Raw genomic sequence first — 17,967 nt, forward strand, 5'->3', positions numbered from 1 at the left:
TGCAAAGGCTTTATCAAAATGCTATCTAACCCTGAAGATGTTTTTCACTATCCGTAGCGACCATATTGTTGTACTGACTTCGTAAACACACACTGTGTATCTTTCAGCAGGAAGTCCCACTGTGTTCAGTGTGACTGACCTAAGTGTGTTTAAGGTTATGGCCTTGCTCTGTAATCATACTTACAAATGTAGCTAGAAACTGCAACCAAATTCTTAGCTTTTGAATCAACATATGAATTTCAGCCATTCACTCCTCTTGCCAACAACACTCAGCCTCTTCTGAACCTGAGGCATGTGAGATATTTGTCTCCAGTCTACCCTGCCTTCTTAGCTGTCCTGCCGATTTGCTTATCAAATTTCTACCCCACCTTTTATCCTAAAAGCCCAGGCCAGCAAACAATGGACGAGCAAAATAAGACAAATTTGGTCCTTTAGCCACCTGCCTCCCAGAGCTTCCTGAAATATGCAGCTGGTCCTGATCCTGCTAGTTCTGCTGCCCACACAGAAGCTGCCTTGATTTCATGACAGGAATGAACATCCCCAACACAACAACCTTCCTGCCAGCTACCCTATCTACCTAGCTCATGCAAATCTGTTCATCTGGGTATCCAATTTGTTGAGTGTGATTCTTCCCCCTCCAACCAGCCTAATTTTTTCAGTCATTTTTCTGGCTATCCAAATTGTTTATGCATTCCTCGGGGGATATGAAGAAACTAATTTCTCAAAATGAGTGGAGCCCAGCGCTGTAACTCAGTGCTATGAACATAATAGCAGTCACATGTCAAAAGTTAAAATGGCCAAATAAGAATGAACAGAAACTGTTATGAGGGCTGGGGGGGGTGCTATTTGCTCTTAGGGTCAAAAGTTAAGTTATCTCAGGAAGAAAGGACATAATACCCCTAAGAGTAAAGGAACCTCATATTATCTTCTGTCACTTTAAGACAACTGTGCATCCCCACTTATTATCTGAGGCTTATAACCACAGGTGAGTGTCTTTGGATAGTAGCTGTTAGCGGCTACTCAGCAAATAGCATCTCCAGGCAGGGGCTTCCATAGTTATCTCAAAATATTTGCATATTGCTATTTCCAGCACTGAAATTATTAAGCCTGGACATAAAGGGAAGGACGTTCTGGTTCTTACAGTGAAGGGGTGGGGAAGGGTAGTCTGTTGGTGGTGGGAGGTCTCAACAAGTCCTTCCTTGCTATGGCACCACCCAAGCCCCATGCGGTGCTTCATCCACTCCTATTTGCCTTGGTCTCTTCCTTTCCAGGGACATTGTATATGCCGATGAGTCCATAGGGGTAGCCATGTTACCCCCTGGAATAAACGGAAGTAGCTGCACATATGGTGCTGGAGGAGACTCTTGAGAGTCCCATGGCCTGCAAGAAGATCAAACCTATCCATTCTTAAGGAAATCAGCCCTGAGTGCTCACTGGAAGGACAGATCCTGAAGCTGAGGCTCCAATACTTTGGCCACCTCATGAGAAGAGAAGAATCCTTGGAAAAGACCCTGATGTTGGGAAAGATTGAGGGCACAAGGAGAAGGGGACGACAGAGGACGAGATGGTTGGACAGTGTTCTCGAAGCTACGAACATGAGTTTGACCAAACTGCGGGAGGCAGTGCAAGACAGGAGTGCCTGGCATGCTATGGTCCATGGGGTCACGAAGAGTCGGACGCAACTAAACGACTAAACAACAACAACAAGCTGCACATCAACATGGAACATCTTTTCCCCGTAGCAGACTTGGGACTTTAATTTGTATAATAGCAGCAGGCCAGCAGTGCAGCAGGTGGTCCATTGCTAAAGAACCCCATTCTACACACTGGCATAGCTGTCATCATGCACCATCGCTTCCAGGTGTGCAAAATTGTATTTCCAGCTGCCTGGTCATGTCTCCCAGCTTACCACTTGAGCATCCTAAGACCTTATTTTGTAGGCCCAGGAGCCTCCTGCATCAGGTCTAATGCCATTTAGGAGGATTGTAAAATGGAAAGTTCTCCACTACAGGCCAACTACTGGTGCCTGCAGTGACCTCACATTTCCATAGTCCTGGCTTTCTTTTCCGTCTCCTTAAAATAAGAAATCCGGTTATGGAAAGGTAATATTTCTTATCACACCTACCTGAATCTGCAGGACGACCAGATCTGCATCTAGACCTCTTTTCAGAGGCAGCATTCTCAGTGACAACTCAATCTGCCTCTTTTTCTCTGTAAGCTTCAGCTTTAGAAACCGGATCTTTTCATCCATCACATTAATCTCAGTATCACCATTTCGACTCATCATTTCCTGAATATTTATCTTTTCATAAAAAATGCACACTTCTTCTTCACGCTCTATGAGCAGAACTCCACTACAAGGAACCCAAAGTGAAGACTTAATAGGCAGGTTGTAAAGTACACAATTTATTCACCTAGTCCATCCAGGAAGCATGGTGTTTGTTACAAGGGGGGGGGTCCCTAAACCCTAGAAGTTAATAAATTGTAGGATTTTGATTATTTGGAGTATTGAAGAGAAGATTACAGGCCAGGGGGGAAATACAGGCTAAGCTTCCTTTCCAAGCCTGGGATAGAGGCATTAATTAACATGACAAAAGGGGTTGATGGCCCATCTAAGAGGAATCTTGGGCCTGGGCAGAAAGAAGATTGCCAGGGTAATTGGGTGTGAGGTGACAGAGCAAGGTGTGTGGGGAAGGGGATGGGAAAGAAAAAAAGGATTGAGGCCAAAACTAGGTTAGTGATAATAAGGAAGAGGAAGGAGGATACTAATTTCAGCTTGTTATCTTTCAGTATCTGTCTTGGTTTGGAGCTCTATAACGACTGCCTAAGTGGTTCTGGGACGCGGGTGGCGCTGTGGGTTAAACCACAGAGCCTAGGGCTTGCCGATCAGAAGGTCGGCGGCTCGAATCCCCGCAATGGCGTGAGCTCCCGTTGCTCGGTCCCAGCTCCTGCCAACCTAGCAGTTCGAAAGCACGTCAAAGTGCAAGTAGACAAATAGGTCTACTTCCAGCAGGAAGGTAAACGGCGTTTCCGTGCGCTGCTATGGTTCACCAGAAGCGGCTTAGTCATGCTGGCCACATGACCCTGAAGGTGTTTGCCTGCTCCCTCCGCCAGTAAAGCGAGATGAGCACCTCAACCCCAGAGTCGTTCGCGACTGGACCTAATGGTCAGGGGTCCCTTTACCTTTAAGTGGTTTTAGCAATATAGTCAAAGGACAATTCAAAATTTTAGTCTTACAAGCAAAATATAACCACCATGTAAGAAGGCAAACTAATTAGGAATAGAGGACTGAGAAAAGAACGAATTACACACAGCAACTTGAAAGTTGTTAAGTGTAACTATTTAACTGTACATTGAAGTGGAAAATAACTCTGTATGTGTATTGCTAAAGGTTTAACATTGGAAAATTCCACTGAAGCCAAGAAAGCTCTCTGAGTGCCTAACAAGTTAATTATTAGCTGTTGATATATCTCTGCAGCTCTGTCACATTTTTAACTTAGATCACAAGAGAAAGTTATTCAGTTGCAAATCTCTGTTTTGTTGACCTTGGTTCGGTAGAAAGAAGGATGTGTACTAATGATTCTCTCTAAGACATGGGTAGGCAAACTAAGGCCCAGGGGGCTGGATCTGGCCCAATCGACTTCTCAATCCAGCCTGTGGACAATACAGGAATCAGCATGTTTTTACATGAGTAGAATATGTCCTTTTATTTAAAATGGATCTCTGGGTTATTTGTGGGGCATAGGAATTCGTTCATTTTCTTCTTCTTCAAAATACAGTATAGTCCGGCCCACCACAAGGTCTGAGGGACGGTGGACCGGCCCCCTGCTGAAAAAGTTTCCTGACCCCTGGTCTAAGAGAACACAGCCTCGGGCTGGAGTGCAGGCTGTGGAAGAGACAGAGCTGCTTTCAGTTCTAATTTAGCGTAGTTATATATTTCTAAGATGCTGTACCTGTGCTTGGACAAGCACATGATATTATGCAACTATTTTGGATGTAGTATTATTTTGAGTATCTGTTTTAGAACAAGTTCTGTTAGTAAAGCTTTGGAACCATATTTTTGGGGTGGACAATTTTTATTTCAAGAGTGGGTTTTTAATTAACTGTTTGCTTCCATATGTACAATATTAATAACCACAAAAGAAGTTATCATTCAGATTAAATACTAGCAAACCTATGAAGTGTTTTGAAGTTTGCTGTGCTCCCTACCTCTCATTTCGAAGCTGAACGGCCTTTTCATATTTCTTTCGCAACTGAACCATTTCATCCTCAATACGAGTGAGCAAGTTGGTGAGTCTTTCAACGTCCATCAACTGCTGCTCTCGTTTTTCTTTCATCTCCACGAGTGTTTGATGAACTTTGCAAACATCACACTGGATGCTGTCTTTGACTGAAATGTTACTTGCATGTTTCATCTGGTATTTTTGCAATTTTCTGAATGGAAGATAAATAAATGAAGATAAAATGGAGAATGAAACAGTTACATTTTTAGATGACCTTAGACAGCACAATCAGTCCTGATTTCTTAAGGATTACTTATGTAGCATATGTGAAAGACTGAAGAACATTATATTAATATTAAGCATTTTAGTAGTATCTCTCTGAAATTTCTACAAACTCATCTTCCCTATCAATAGATTGGGAAATGAAATAAAATATGTAGAAATAGAATAAAATAAAATAAAATATGTACAGTATAATGAATAATAGTCAGCTAAACTTCTGATAAGAGACGCAGGTGGCGTTGTGGGTTAAACCACAGAGCCTAGGGCTTGCTGATCAGAAGGTTGGCGGTTCGAATCCCTGCGACGGGGTGAGTTCCCGTCGCTCGGTCCCTGCTCCTGCCAACCTAGCAGTTCGAAAGCACGTCAAAGTGCAAGTAGATAAATAGGTACCGCTCCAAGCGGGAAGGTAAACGGCGTTTCCGTGTGCTGCTCTGGTTCGCCAGAAGCAGCTTTGTCATGCTGGCCACATGTTCTGTTAGATAAATTATATTTATTTTGTTTATTTATGGGTTATTCATCATAGGCCTACATGCAGCATAAAAAACATGAGGTTGAATCCAGACTTAGGCAACTCCCAGACTATCTGGCTTAGGCAGCAAGGCGCAATGCTCACACACGCAATGCCAGGGCATCACGAAATTGCCACCCCCAATGACCTTCGCAAGCTGAGGCCACTGGCCCTAATTGTTTCCCTATGAAAAAATTCACCGCATGCCATTTGAATGTGTATGGTTTGTGCCTGCAGCACTTACTGTAATCCAGCAATTGACACATGCACTTAAGTTTGTTTCTGTATCACATCAATAATGAAAGAAGGTAAGAAATATCAAAATAGAAATGATAAGATTTGCCACATGGTGAGAAAATAAAAGCCAGTTCTAGAGCACAACAAGGATGATTGTCCTTCAAATAAATTACGGTATTAAGTTGGTTGCTCACCTCTCTTTAATCACAGCATTGGTCCTTAAGATTTCCTTTTCATTATCTAGCATTTTGACTCTCTCTTTAATTTCATTTGTTTTTTGGCGGGCACAATGCAAAAGGTTCACCAGTTTGTTTCTCTCATGTCGCACAATGTCATACATTTTAGCAAATTCTTTCATTCTACAAACCAAAAATATTAGAGGGAAAGATGTTACTTGTTTTAATGCATAAACTATCTCCTGCTATAGAAGGCCTTTGCCAAAATTTCCTTACTGTCTCTGAATTGCTCTTTGCTTTTTCATATGTTCCCTTACTTCGAAGTCTTTTGTTTTTATTTCTGCTTTAACATTATGCAGCCGTACCTGCAACAGAAATAGTAGTGAACAGACTGGTAATTGGAAGCGTCGCAAAGGCATTTCTGAAAAAAGACATAGACAAAGGCTACTCGTAAACGTGCCATTTCTTCGAAAAGGTATTTCCCACCCACAAAGTGTAAACCCCACTAATAAATAACACCGATTCAAACCAGCAACATCTTGGTAGGAGCAGGCATTGGAAGAAAAATCAACTTACCCAGCTTCACAACGCAGTCCTAATTCTTGTGACTTCCCATGGGATGTGGGTGCAGAAGGGGAAGAAGAATAATTGCATCACAGGTAAATATAGCCTTGCCAGTGGTTTGGATCTGAAACTCTGTTTTGTGTCATTTTCTAATTCTTAAAGTATTGACGCTAGAAGCGGCAAATGAAAGCTGACGGCCCCAGGCAATTCTAGGCAAGTACTAATATTGGATGTATCAAACTGTTGGGTTCTTCTTACCTGGGATTTTAAAAAATCCTTTGATTTTTGCTCCCTCTCATCAGCCTTGATCTGAGTCAAACGTATCAAGTTGTCTACTTCCTCTCTGTAGTGTTCCTGGGCCTTAAATAGGTGGTCTTCTTCGGCAATACCCTGCTCAAGCATTCGTACTTCAGCATCTGTTGATGTTTTCTAGATTGAAAACACCAAAGGCCATTTTAATGTTACGGGGGATGGGGACATCAGGTGTGGGGCAGGTCTAGGAGCCAACTCCTAGGGGCCAGGGTCCTTTTGGCCCCCCCAATAAAATATTTGAGGGGGCTGCCCCCCAGTTGATGGGCATTGCCATTAAAGTGTGCATGTGCCGTTTTGTGATCAATTATGTGGGACGACACTTTATTGCCCCCCCCCAGTATTTTATTCAAGTTGGCACCCCTGGGGGCAGGTAAGCACTTGGGTGGAATTGGCTGAGCTAGTGCCATGGTGCTGTCAGGCAATGAATGGCCAGAATGAGGAACTGAGTCTATTGTCAAAAGTACACTTACAAGTTAGGAAAAGGCAACCCTTGACCAGCCTGACCTCTCTCTCACTCCTCCTGCACCCATTGTTCCCTCTCCAGTCCTGCCTCTGACTCTGACTCCAGTCCTGGCTGTCACAGGCTCCCCCAGATCACTGATCCCTTATTACAAGTCCACCTCCAACCCTAAGCCCTTCTCCTAGTGCTCACTCCTCAGTGTCCAGCCACAACTCCTCAGTGTCCAGCTAGTTCCGACAGCTAGTGCAGCTGATGGGCGCTGAGAGAGTCCAATGAATGCTTTCATCACAAACTGGAAAATAGTAGAACAGGTATCTATCTAGACAGTTGGCACCACTTGAGCAATTAATATTGGAAGGATCAGACTATACACCACGCTGAATCTCACCTTTGCAACTAGTACAACATTTAAACCTAATAACCAGTAAGCAAATTCTTTTTACAAACAAATGACGCACAGAGAGAGGTTTTCAAATCTAGGACTCAACACCAAAAAGCAACAACAACACCTGCCCTATATTGTAAGCAGCTATGCCAATTGTAAGCCGCCCCCTTGTACTCCTAAACAGCAATCCTGCCGGTTTTGATAAACTTCGTTTTACTCCTATACCCACTCTGGCTAGTATCCTTCTCTAAAGGGTGTTAAGGAAACCATGGCAGCCTGTGTTCTCTTCAAATCTCCTTAGAGAGGGTAAAGAAATTGCACCGGTCATAGGTGTCAATGGAGAAAACTGCCACTGTTCCACCAGTTCAGTGAGGAGATTTGGAAATTACATAAGCATAAAATTTATGAACTCCATGTTTATTAATGGTGCAATGCTCCTGTTACTCTATATTTCATTTTTATAAGTTCTTCTTCTTCTTCTTTTGCTACAGCATTGCATTGTAAAGCATTGTGCACTTGAAGGTAAAATGAACTGGATAAAAAAATCATCCAAACTCGGGAATACACAAATTTAAACTTCTGTACCCACAACACTCCACAGGCTGTAAGCAGAATGGGTGTACGGGTAAAACTGTAGAATTGTTGAAGGTTGCTTGACTAGATTCTTTATGCCTGTATGAAGATTTAACTGAATAAAAGCGATTTTTTTTTCCATTTCAGTAGTTTCCCTCTATATCACATTTATCACAAAGATGCCAAAAAGAGATCACTGGATGCTTTCATACAGCTGAAAGAAGAAAAGGAGTCTGATACAATGCCTGAACTACAACTGTTTGTAATGGCATGGCACACACAATGACTACACATACAGTACAACATTCTTTTGATGATCACACGTTTGATGCAATGTGTGTACTAAAACATTTTTACCCATTTCATGGCTACTTATGACAGTATTAGAGCTTTTAAACCAGGGGTAGTCAACCTTTTTATACCCACCGCCCACTAATGCATCTTTCTTGATGGTAAAATTTCCTTACCGCCCATCAGTGCTTGATAGAAGGAGGATTCAGCTTGTGCCGTAGAACCCCCCACCGCCCACCTAGAATCCTGAAACGCCCACTAGTGGGCGGTAGGGGCCAGGTGGACAACCCGTTTTAAACAGACACCGAGTTTTGCAGGACTTGTATCTTAAATCTTGTAGAATGGAAAAGAACTAGAAAAACAAAATATGGGTAATGGTAATAACATACCTCCTGGGCCAGATTTCTCTTAATAATTTCCACTTCTCTCTGGAGCTCCCTTCGTCTTTCTAGTAGTGTCCCATCATCTTTGGGAACAGCATCTAGCTAAAAAAGGGAAACCTGCCACAGTTAACATATACAAAAGAAGGAAACGGTGCTATTTTAACATTGGTGGTACTTAGCATCTTCCTTAAACGTTAACTGAATTAAATATTAAGATTTAGGAATGTAGGTACACATTCCAACTGTAGAACATGTATTTATTTATTTTTTAAGTTTGTTAAATGGCTTGCTAAAGGACAATGCTAGAAAAACAACCACCACAGCAGTTGATGTAGGTATTACAGCTGCAACCTGGAACCATGTAGACATGTTAAGCTCAGTGGGATTCCATGGGCTCTAAATATCAAGACACACGAGACAAGCGCCAACTGATCCGTAATAACCACCTGATCCATAATAATCACAGTGCTGACGTATGATATATAATGATGGTGGGCTGCTATTGTAAGCAAACTTAAGTCATGCAGATGTGTGTTGGCATAATTTGTACTGTGGTGGCCGAAACACCTTTTGACATGGGTTCTAGGTGTCCTAAACATGCCACACCCTTTCTCTGCCCATTTCTGTATTGTGTATCAGTTTTGGAGGCTGCTGCCAGACTAGCATTTGCATGTTATAGCGATGCCAACTTGCAACATCACGGCACCAGTGTACTCATGACACCCCATCCCTTAAGGCACTTTAAAAAATATGATTGCCCTAAAACGGATTTTTCGGAACTTGCTATCTGTTGAATGCCCATCAGTTTGCATGCACAGAAATATTTACAGATGGGCAATTTTCCTAACAACTTCAGACCGTTAGACAGTTAAGCAAAGCTTTCCAGTATAATTTTAAAATGCCTGGCAGCTCCTGGGTTACTTAACACAACTGAGCGGAAGGCATGATAGGCGAAAATATGGAGGTCTTGTAAAAGCTACTATTTTAACACTCGCCCATTATTCCATGTCCACTGATAATGTTGTCGTTGGTTCTTTTGGCGTAACTGCAGCAAGATCATATAGCCCAAAATGCTACTGACCCACACAATACACTTTACCCCTGTTGCCCTGTCTGCCTTGGATTGACACGTTGTTGGGAAAAGGCACAACTGCACAGTAAGCAGTTTCACAAGGGAATCTGGCATGATGCTGTTGTGAAATAGCTGGTTTGTAGGAAGTGCTTCTGTCACAACCTGTTTCCTGATTCTGTGAATGCTTATTCATACAATACTTCCCACAAGATTATATGCAATTGGGTAGAACATTGCCATAACATCAAAGGGACTGATGTGTGTTAGAGTTCTTAAAAAACCCAACAACCTAGTGACGCAGTTGTGACATTACTGTAAGAATTAATCAGCAAAGCCATCAGTTTTGTGTAGTTTTCCTATATGTTACCCTCACAATAAAGCCTGGCTCTTTCTCCTCTGCATTCCGTCCTCTTAGCTTCTCGGTCAACCTTATGCTGAGTCTCCATAAATATCTGGAGTTATCTGGTTAGACTACATAAAAAAGTTATACATTATAACTCTATTCTTCCAGGTCTAATATATGGATTAACATTTAGAGTGTTTAATGTGCCTTGTTAGCATGGGTAATTTCCTTAGCTTGACATCTCTAAGGTTTTCAGGTTATTGATTGGCCCATGTCACCAGGGAAGGTAGTACCGTAACTCTTTTCTCAATTACATAATTATTGAGAAGTCACAATTTGAAGTAGCAAGCAGTGTGGGGTGGGAGGGAACAGAACATCTCTCTACGCAACCAGGCACACAAAAGCACACTTGGGCCAGGTACCGGGGGTTGGGGGGGGGGGCTCCTCTGTGTATTCTGGCTCTTCTCTGAGGGGTCTGCGGCAGACCCCTGACTGAGGACTTCATGGGTCAGCTTGACTCCCAGGGTATAAAGGGAGGCTCATGCTTCCTTCCAATCTGGTGTGCATCAGCCTTTAGGAATTTGCATGGTTGCAGCATCAAACTACAGTACAATCTAGGCTGGGTGGAGTGTGTGACACAGTCTGAAACTGTGAAAAGCAGAATACAGATTTATCACGGGATGTTTTATTTGTCTCGAAAAGGAACATATCCTTCCTCTAAATACAGCATTCAGTAACCTTCAAAGGCAAACATAGCCAGATTCTCAGTTACCCTAGTTTTAGTTTTTACAGCCATAGCTTGCTGATACACACACACACACACACACACACACACACACACACACACACTGTATATTCCTGCGTATAAGACTACTTTTTAACCCAGGAAAATCTTCTCAAAAGTCGGGGGTCGTCTTATACGGCAAGTATCTCCCAAACTCTATATTTTAACTGGAAAAGTTGGGGGTCGTCTTATATGCCCAGTCGTCTTATACACGGGTATATATTTTTTTGCTTTTTGCTGATAGCTTGCTGATACAAATATTTTTGTTTTTTCTTTCCTGTTGCTGATTGTTATTCTTTAGAATAGCAAGCCCTTTGTTGTTGTGGCTTCCTTCATGCTGGAATTCTATGTCACCTGACAAAAGCTGGATGTGTTTATGATTGTAGTATTCCAACACTGCCACAACACTATGCACACACAATCCTGTGTGTAGAAACATTTTCTCTTTTTTGTAATATATATATATATATATATATATATATATATATATATATATATATATATATATATATATAATAGTTACATTTGTGACTCAACAATTACACTGTATTCCAATTCAACAAAACTAGTGACTTCTTGCTCACCCATCACCCATGTTTATAACTCAAATTACATACAACTGCGTTTTAAGGTTCTGTCTTATCTGATTTCATCCTCTCTAACAGGTTTCTTAATATATTTTGCTGTTTTCTTACACTTCAAACCCTGCTGGGATCTTTGCATATGGGAAATAACTTTTTATTTAGACTAGAAATGGTTCCCAGAGCTCTTTAAAAGATTCTAAATGTGTATCTTTTATCAGTGCTTGCAGCTGTAGTCACATATAAATACCGTTAAGGCTTTCTTTGGGATTTCACTGTCTAGTTTCCCCAGCAGGGAGGATTGTGGTCTCTCGGGAAAAGTCACTTTAAATCTTTTATTAATTTCATTATATATCATGTCCCAAAAGGCCTTTCGCCTTCCTGCAGGTTCACCATGTATGATAGAATGACCCCTCACAAGCTTTACATTTCCAACATTTGTTTAATACATTTTTGTACATTTGAGCTAGCTTCTTTGGGATTAGATCTATATATCATCTTGTAATAGTTTTCTTTTAGGCCATAACATGCTGTAAATTTCATTCCTGTTTTCCAAAGCTTTTCTCAGGTAGCCATATCTATATCATGTCCAATATATTTAGCAAATCCATTATTTAAATCCTTTTTTATAGATTTTGTTTAATTGATGGTATTGGAATCAGTTACCCAATAAGTTTTGTATTTTGTTGAATTTTTTGAGATTATCTTCATTATCCTGAAAGCTCAATAAATCTCTATATAAAGCCCATTTGGGTTGCATATTTGTTTCTTTATGTGCACAGGCCTCCATTGGTGATAACCATAAGGGAGTCTTATGTTCCAGAAGGCTTTTAGTTCTCCTTCACACCTCCATCAGACTCCTACTTATATAATGATTAAGAAAATCTTTATTTTTATTGACTTTGTCATACCACAGATATGATTGCCATCCATATCTTCTGTCAAATTGTTCCAAGTCTAATAATCTAGTATTTCTTAATTTTATCCACTCTTTTAAGCAAGTTAAACATGCTGCTTCATGATACAGTTTGAAATTAAGTAAGGCCAAACCTCCTCTTTCTTTAGCATCTGTTAAATTCTTAATGTTTATTCTTGGTCTCTTTCCCTGCCAAATAAATATAGTTATGTCTCTTTGCCAATGTTTAAAACAGGTAACCGAATTAATTACTGGCACAGTCTGAAAGAGAAAACAGCATTGTGGAAACATTTTCAAGCTAATTTTAACCAGGAAAAATATCTCTAATTGACTTATTCATACAAACCTCTAATTGGATTCTCTCATGATAGGATCTGATTTGCTCCAAGCCCTCCTGAGCTATCTTCAATTGCATCTCCATCTTTTTAAAATTTCTGAAATCTTTCTCTCTCTCTCTTTGCATCCGACTCAAAGTGTCTTGCAGTTTTTGCTTTGTCGTAATACAGTTACGAGAACCCATTTCTAAGATAGCCCTACAGAAGTGTACAGAAAGGAAACAAAATGAACAAAAGAAAGGAAAAATAAAACTGGGCAAGGAATAGGTATAAACAAAACCACTGAATTCCTGCTATTTATAATGCTGTGATTTGTTTTGTTATTTTTTTTGCAAAGTATTTTAAACTCTTGTGAGCTGCCCTGAGTGCATCTTGATGTAACATTTATAGGAATAAACAAAAATACAGTTAAGAACAATGGGAGTAAAAACTTTTGTTGGGCAGCAGTCAAAATATGAAACCAGCAATCACTTTCAAGGACACTGATTCAACTTTACCAGCGTTACAGCATTTTTTGTTCCACAAAAGAAGCTATGCCAGTCTGTTGCAACAAAACCAAAAGCCTTATGGAGATTAATGTTTTCCAACCATGCCACGTGATCCCTTGGGATTCCTAGGGAGTTTCTCAATGAGAAGATCATCCATGGCAGACAGGCTACCTGAAAGGCAACTTGCCCATCATTGCCACTTTTTCTTTGCAATGTGGCGCATTATAGAGCATATTACCAGTTTTCCAAGAATGTCAGTTAAGCCCCCACAGACCTAGTCACTGCTCTATATTTACTGAGAGTTTGTGGTCCAGAAACAGTCTTGAAATCCTCTGCAACACAGAGAGATTCTATAGTAGATCTGCAATGGAAAACTGTTTCCTGAAGGTAATAAGTTTGCAAATCACCAGATGCACGGAATAATTTAGAAAATTGGTAGGTTCATCATCTCACTGTATTTACTAATTTGCTTGACCATATTATCATCTGACAAATAAGCTGATCTGCTGATATAATAATAATAATAATAATTTATTATTTGTACCCCGCCCATCTGGCCGGGTTCCCCCAGCCACTCTGGGTGGCTTCCAACAAAACAGAAATTCTAAAATACAGAAATCCATCAAACATTAAAAGCTTCCCTAAACAGGGCTGCCTTGAGATGCCTTCTAAAGATCTGGTAATTGTTGTTCTCTTTGACCTCTAGTGGGAGGGCATTCCACAGGGTGGGTGCCACTACCAAGAAGGCCCTCTGCCTGGTTCCCTGTAACTTGGCTTCTCGTAGCGAGGGAACCGCCAGAAGGCCCCCGGAGCTGGACCTCAGTGTCCGGGCAGAACGATGGGGGTGGAGACGCTCCTTCAGGTATACCGGACCGAGGCCGTTTAGGGCTTTAAAGGTCAACACCAACACTTTGAATTGTGCTCGGAAACGTACTGGGAGCCAATGTAGGTCTTTCAGGACCGGTGTTATTTGGTCTCGGCGGCTGCTCCCAGTCACCAGTCTAGTCACCAGTCTAGCTGCCGCATTCTGGATTAGTTGTAGTTTCCGGGTCACCTTTAAGAGTCATTGAGAAGTTTCTGAAGATCCATAGGGCTCCCTGTAGCTGCTTATTACAGCAATAAGCTGGAAAAACACCATTTGCTCCCTTTTTGTTTCCAGGCCCAATTCAAAGGTGCAGGATATGATAATTAAAACAATGTACAGTTTTGTACTGGAATATTTGAACAGCAGTCTTCTCCCATATACACATCTTGGAGACACAACCTAGCAACCCAGTGGAATTTAGCTAGCAAAACGGGTGGTGAAAAACAAATTCCTCCTGTGAATTAAAAACTTACCTTTCTGCTATGGCACTTCCTTCATTCTCTTTGTTCAGTTCATGCATTTTAGTAAGAGAGATAAATTCTCGCTCCTTGCTTTCCAGCAAAGCTTTTTTCCCATCCACCTCTTTCATCACATCCTCCTTTTCTTCTAGTGCATCGTCATTTTTAGCCTCTATTTTTCTTACAGACTCAAATATCTCTCGTGCGTCTTCCTGAATTGCCTTTTTCTTTTTCTCCAATTCTCTGTAGACAATTGCAAGTGTTTAATATTAGTAACAAAACAGGTCTCTGCTCACATCCTGTCATTATACCTGTTGTACTCCAGTAAAAACACAATAAAGAGTTAACATAAGGTAAAGGTAAAGGGATCCCTAACCGTTAGGTCTAGTTGCGGACGACTTTGGGGTTGCAAGCTCATCTCGCTCTACAGACCGAGGGAGCTGGCATTTGTCCGCAGACAGCTTCTGGGTCATGTGGCCAGCATGACTAAGCCATTTCTGGCGAACCAGAACAGCACACGGGAACGCCGTTTACCTTCCCGCCAGAGTGGTACCTATTTATCTAGTTGACTTTGACGTGCTTTCAAACTGCTAGGTTGGCAGGAGCTGGGACCGAGCAACAGGAGCTCACCCCGTCGCGGGGATTTGAACCGCCGACCTTCTGATTGGCAAGCCCAAGAGGCTCAGTGGTTTAGACCACAGCGCCACCCAAATTCCTATTCCGAAACCACGAGACCATGTTGAAGCAATCAAAGGTCCATAATGCACTGCCTGCTTTCATGAGACGGGGGAATGGAGTAGTAAATATTCAAAATAAATAAACATATATAACTGACACAGAGCTGGTCTAAAATTTCTAGTAGATCTGGTGACAGAACAGTAATGAGACTTGGGTGGACCTGTCTCTGAGAATCTAGTTCTAGGAATATCCCTGTGCTGTTTTTCACTGGACAGACCTGGTGTTCATCTACAGACAGACGTGCCATCCATATTGTGTCTTTCCACCTGGACCCCTTAAGCCTTTAATTAATTGCACTGCTACTACAAATAACTTGTTCTGGGGTGGTTTTTTAATGACTTTCTTGAAACTTGAAGCCATGGGTTCAAGTCATACCCTCCAGAGCAGGAGAAAACAAGTTTGCTCCTTTGATGTTGTAGTTGACAGCATATGTTTAGATGGCTGTGCATCAATTTAGCTTGACAGGACCCTGAGGAACTTTTGTCCATCTCAAAAGCTCTGATGGAGATCCACAGAATACTAGAAGCTTGAAAAGATAATGGCAACAAGGGCCAAAGACCTATAAAGTAGCAGGAAAATAAAATGCAATCTCAAATAATCATGTTCCTGAAATATCAGAATTTCCATGTTATTTCTGTAGCTTTAAGAAGTATGACTTGAAGTTGTTTACAATCTAACTGTACTGTCATAACATAATAACAGCATAAGATAAAACAAGCCATGCCTTCAGAAAAAGCAAAAAATAAGAAGCCTTTTCCATAGTAGCAGGAGGCAGTAATGCAACACAGCATTGCTATATAGGTGTTTGTATCAATTTGATGGAGATGAATATCTCTGCTCTCACTAAAACAAGAGCTTCAGTCTAGGGCAGGTATGAGGAACCTGTGGCCATCTAAAGATTGTTGGATTATAATACCCACCATACCAAACCACTGGTCATGCTGGCAGGGACTAATGGGAGTTAAGGTCCAACAATAGCTGAAGGGTCACATGTTCCCCATTGCCTGTGATTTTGTCAGGATTGGATTATGAATGTTGTGGAAGCCAGAAGAAGAGGACCCAGTTCAACAAACCAATGTGAAAGATGGGAAGAACCTACCGCTGTGTAACCACAGCATCACAAACCATGATGTTCTGCTTGTCACACCAGCAAACAGACCAACACAAATATTTAGGATCAACATTTAAGTGCCAGGTGGCTTAAATTCAAGCAAATGGCAGTGGGCTTAATAGGACTGTCCACTGGTCTGTTAGCAATATGGGTTCCTTTAGGAGGAAGGGTGGAAAGTCAATAAATAAAAAGATACATAATACAGGGCAAACAAAAAAGGAAAGAAACCCATACTGCATTCTGCGGTTTATTTTGTCCATATCCTTTCCGAGCTGAAGAGGAATGGCTTGAAGACGGACAAGGTCATCCTAGTGATAAAAATATAAACATTAGTCTACACAGACTGAAGTTTTATGGAAAGCTACAGAACTAGTTGTATCAATTGGGAGCATACAGTGCTGCACAGCTACACAGACTAATGAATTTATTATTGAATTACTTTTAGTTCTTCTTGCTTCCTAAATAGTTCCTCGAGTTCTTTCTGATCCTTAGTAAGGCGCTTGTGTCTTGAAGAAATATCATCTTTCAGTGCTCTGATTTCTTGCCGCCTGTGTGTAGTTTCTTTACGAAGCTCTTCACAGCTTTCCCTCAGAGCCTTCATCCTCTTATCTGCATCCTTTAAAAAGCGAAAATTAGTTACTTCATGTTTGGAAAGTGGCATGCACGAATTAGGAAAACATTAAAACGTGGTTATTCTAGAATGTATGTTAAAATAGTAGTTTAGGGGGCATGCATGTTATTCGACCTGCGGTATTACTGTCCATTTAGCTTCCTTGTTACAAAATCTCTCAGTTGTGTTGTAGATTTGTTTTGTGGCAGTCCTTCATTAGGGTGAGGGATAAAAAGGGAGGGGACTGTGCCTGTCTCCCAGAGTTCTTTGCTTGCTCTCCAGCCTCTATCCCGTGAAGGGGGTCATAACTCAACCCATTCGGTTTGTCAGCAACTGCCTTAAATTGGATGGGATTGGTAGATCTCCACCTCTGGGTTTCTAGGGATATTTTGTAGGATTAGGGACATATGGAGCAGGTCTCCTGAGGGCTAAGGCACATGCTTTTGCTCTTCTTGAAGCTTAGCTTTGTAGTTTTCTTTCACTTTCAAAATTGTTTCCCCTGCCACACCTTATTTTCTCACTGAAAAAGCCAAATGCAAATGAATAGAAGCACTGCAAGCTTCCACAGGGCAGCTCCAGATTTATATGTTTCCCAACAATGACATAGTAAGCCAAATCTTGGCTTAGTTTAGTGTGGCATGGCAGCAAAAAGGACTAGGGGGCGCGCAAAGTGGTATAAACGCCTCTCCAGAAGCCAACAAGCTTGTGGGGTTTGGCTTAGCATGCCTACAGCTCCCTGTAATCTGCAAAGTCCATACACCCTGGTTTCAAACCCTGGTTAACCTTGGTACACATCTTTTTTATTATTATTAAGGATTTTCTTGGTTTACAGAAATATGTGCAATGTCTCTCGTAACATTTTTACAGATCAGTTTCATTTATTGAGACATTGGGAGGGAAAGGGGGAAAAGAGATAGATGGGGGAAAGGTGGATGGGGGTGGGTTTGGATGATGACCTTGGTACACATCTAATGCTAAACATGGTTAAGAATTTTACAACAATAAGAAATATCAAGGAAAGTGGTAAGCATATCAACCAAAACTATCCCAGACAAATATGGGAATGGAGATGGGATAAAGTGCTGTATTTTACATGATGTATGAACTTAAAATACTTCCCTCCCTTAACTACTCACAAGATGGTGGCTAAAACCAAAAAGACTGAACAAAATATAGCCTAATTTACACAGCAAATGTTGGTGGTCGCCTTTAAGGTGCCACATTATGCTTTGTTGTTTTTATCCAGCCAAATGGTACAAAACTAGGCATCAG

At 41.3% G+C, this 17,967-nt stretch overlaps 2 protein-coding genes across 3 annotated transcripts in view; one reads left to right on the forward strand and one right to left on the reverse strand.

The window, feature by feature from the left end:
* GSAP (gamma-secretase activating protein) overlaps nt 1–6,252 on the forward strand; it is a 62,629-nt gene extending 56,377 nt beyond the window's left edge. For both annotated transcript variants that reach the window (XM_035126593.2, XM_035126595.2), the window contains one exon: nt 5,786–6,252. In XM_035126593.2, the coding sequence (XP_034982484.1) occupies nt 5,786–5,880 (95 nt within the window). In that variant the 3' untranslated portion in view covers nt 5,881–6,252. The remainder of the gene's footprint in view (nt 1–5,785) is intronic.
* CCDC146 (coiled-coil domain containing 146) overlaps nt 1–17,967 on the reverse strand; it is a 60,086-nt gene that overhangs the window by 6,866 nt on the left and 35,253 nt on the right. The window contains exons 7-16 of the mRNA XM_035126590.2: nt 16,525–16,701; nt 16,320–16,393; nt 14,252–14,479; nt 12,437–12,623; nt 8,401–8,496; nt 6,249–6,419; nt 5,703–5,791; nt 5,445–5,609; nt 4,210–4,434; nt 2,126–2,354 (exon numbers count right to left, since the gene is read on the reverse strand). Coding sequence (XP_034982481.1) covers nt 2,126–2,354; nt 4,210–4,434; nt 5,445–5,609; nt 5,703–5,791; nt 6,249–6,419; nt 8,401–8,496; nt 12,437–12,623; nt 14,252–14,479; nt 16,320–16,393; nt 16,525–16,701 — 1,641 coding nt within the window. The remainder of the gene's footprint in view (nt 1–2,125; nt 2,355–4,209; nt 4,435–5,444; nt 5,610–5,702; nt 5,792–6,248; nt 6,420–8,400; nt 8,497–12,436; nt 12,624–14,251; nt 14,480–16,319; nt 16,394–16,524; nt 16,702–17,967) is intronic.

Source organism: Zootoca vivipara, chromosome 10 (assembly GCF_963506605.1).
Source record: "Zootoca vivipara chromosome 10, rZooViv1.1, whole genome shotgun sequence".
In the NCBI taxonomy this organism is placed as follows: domain Eukaryota; kingdom Metazoa; phylum Chordata; class Lepidosauria; order Squamata; family Lacertidae; genus Zootoca; species Zootoca vivipara.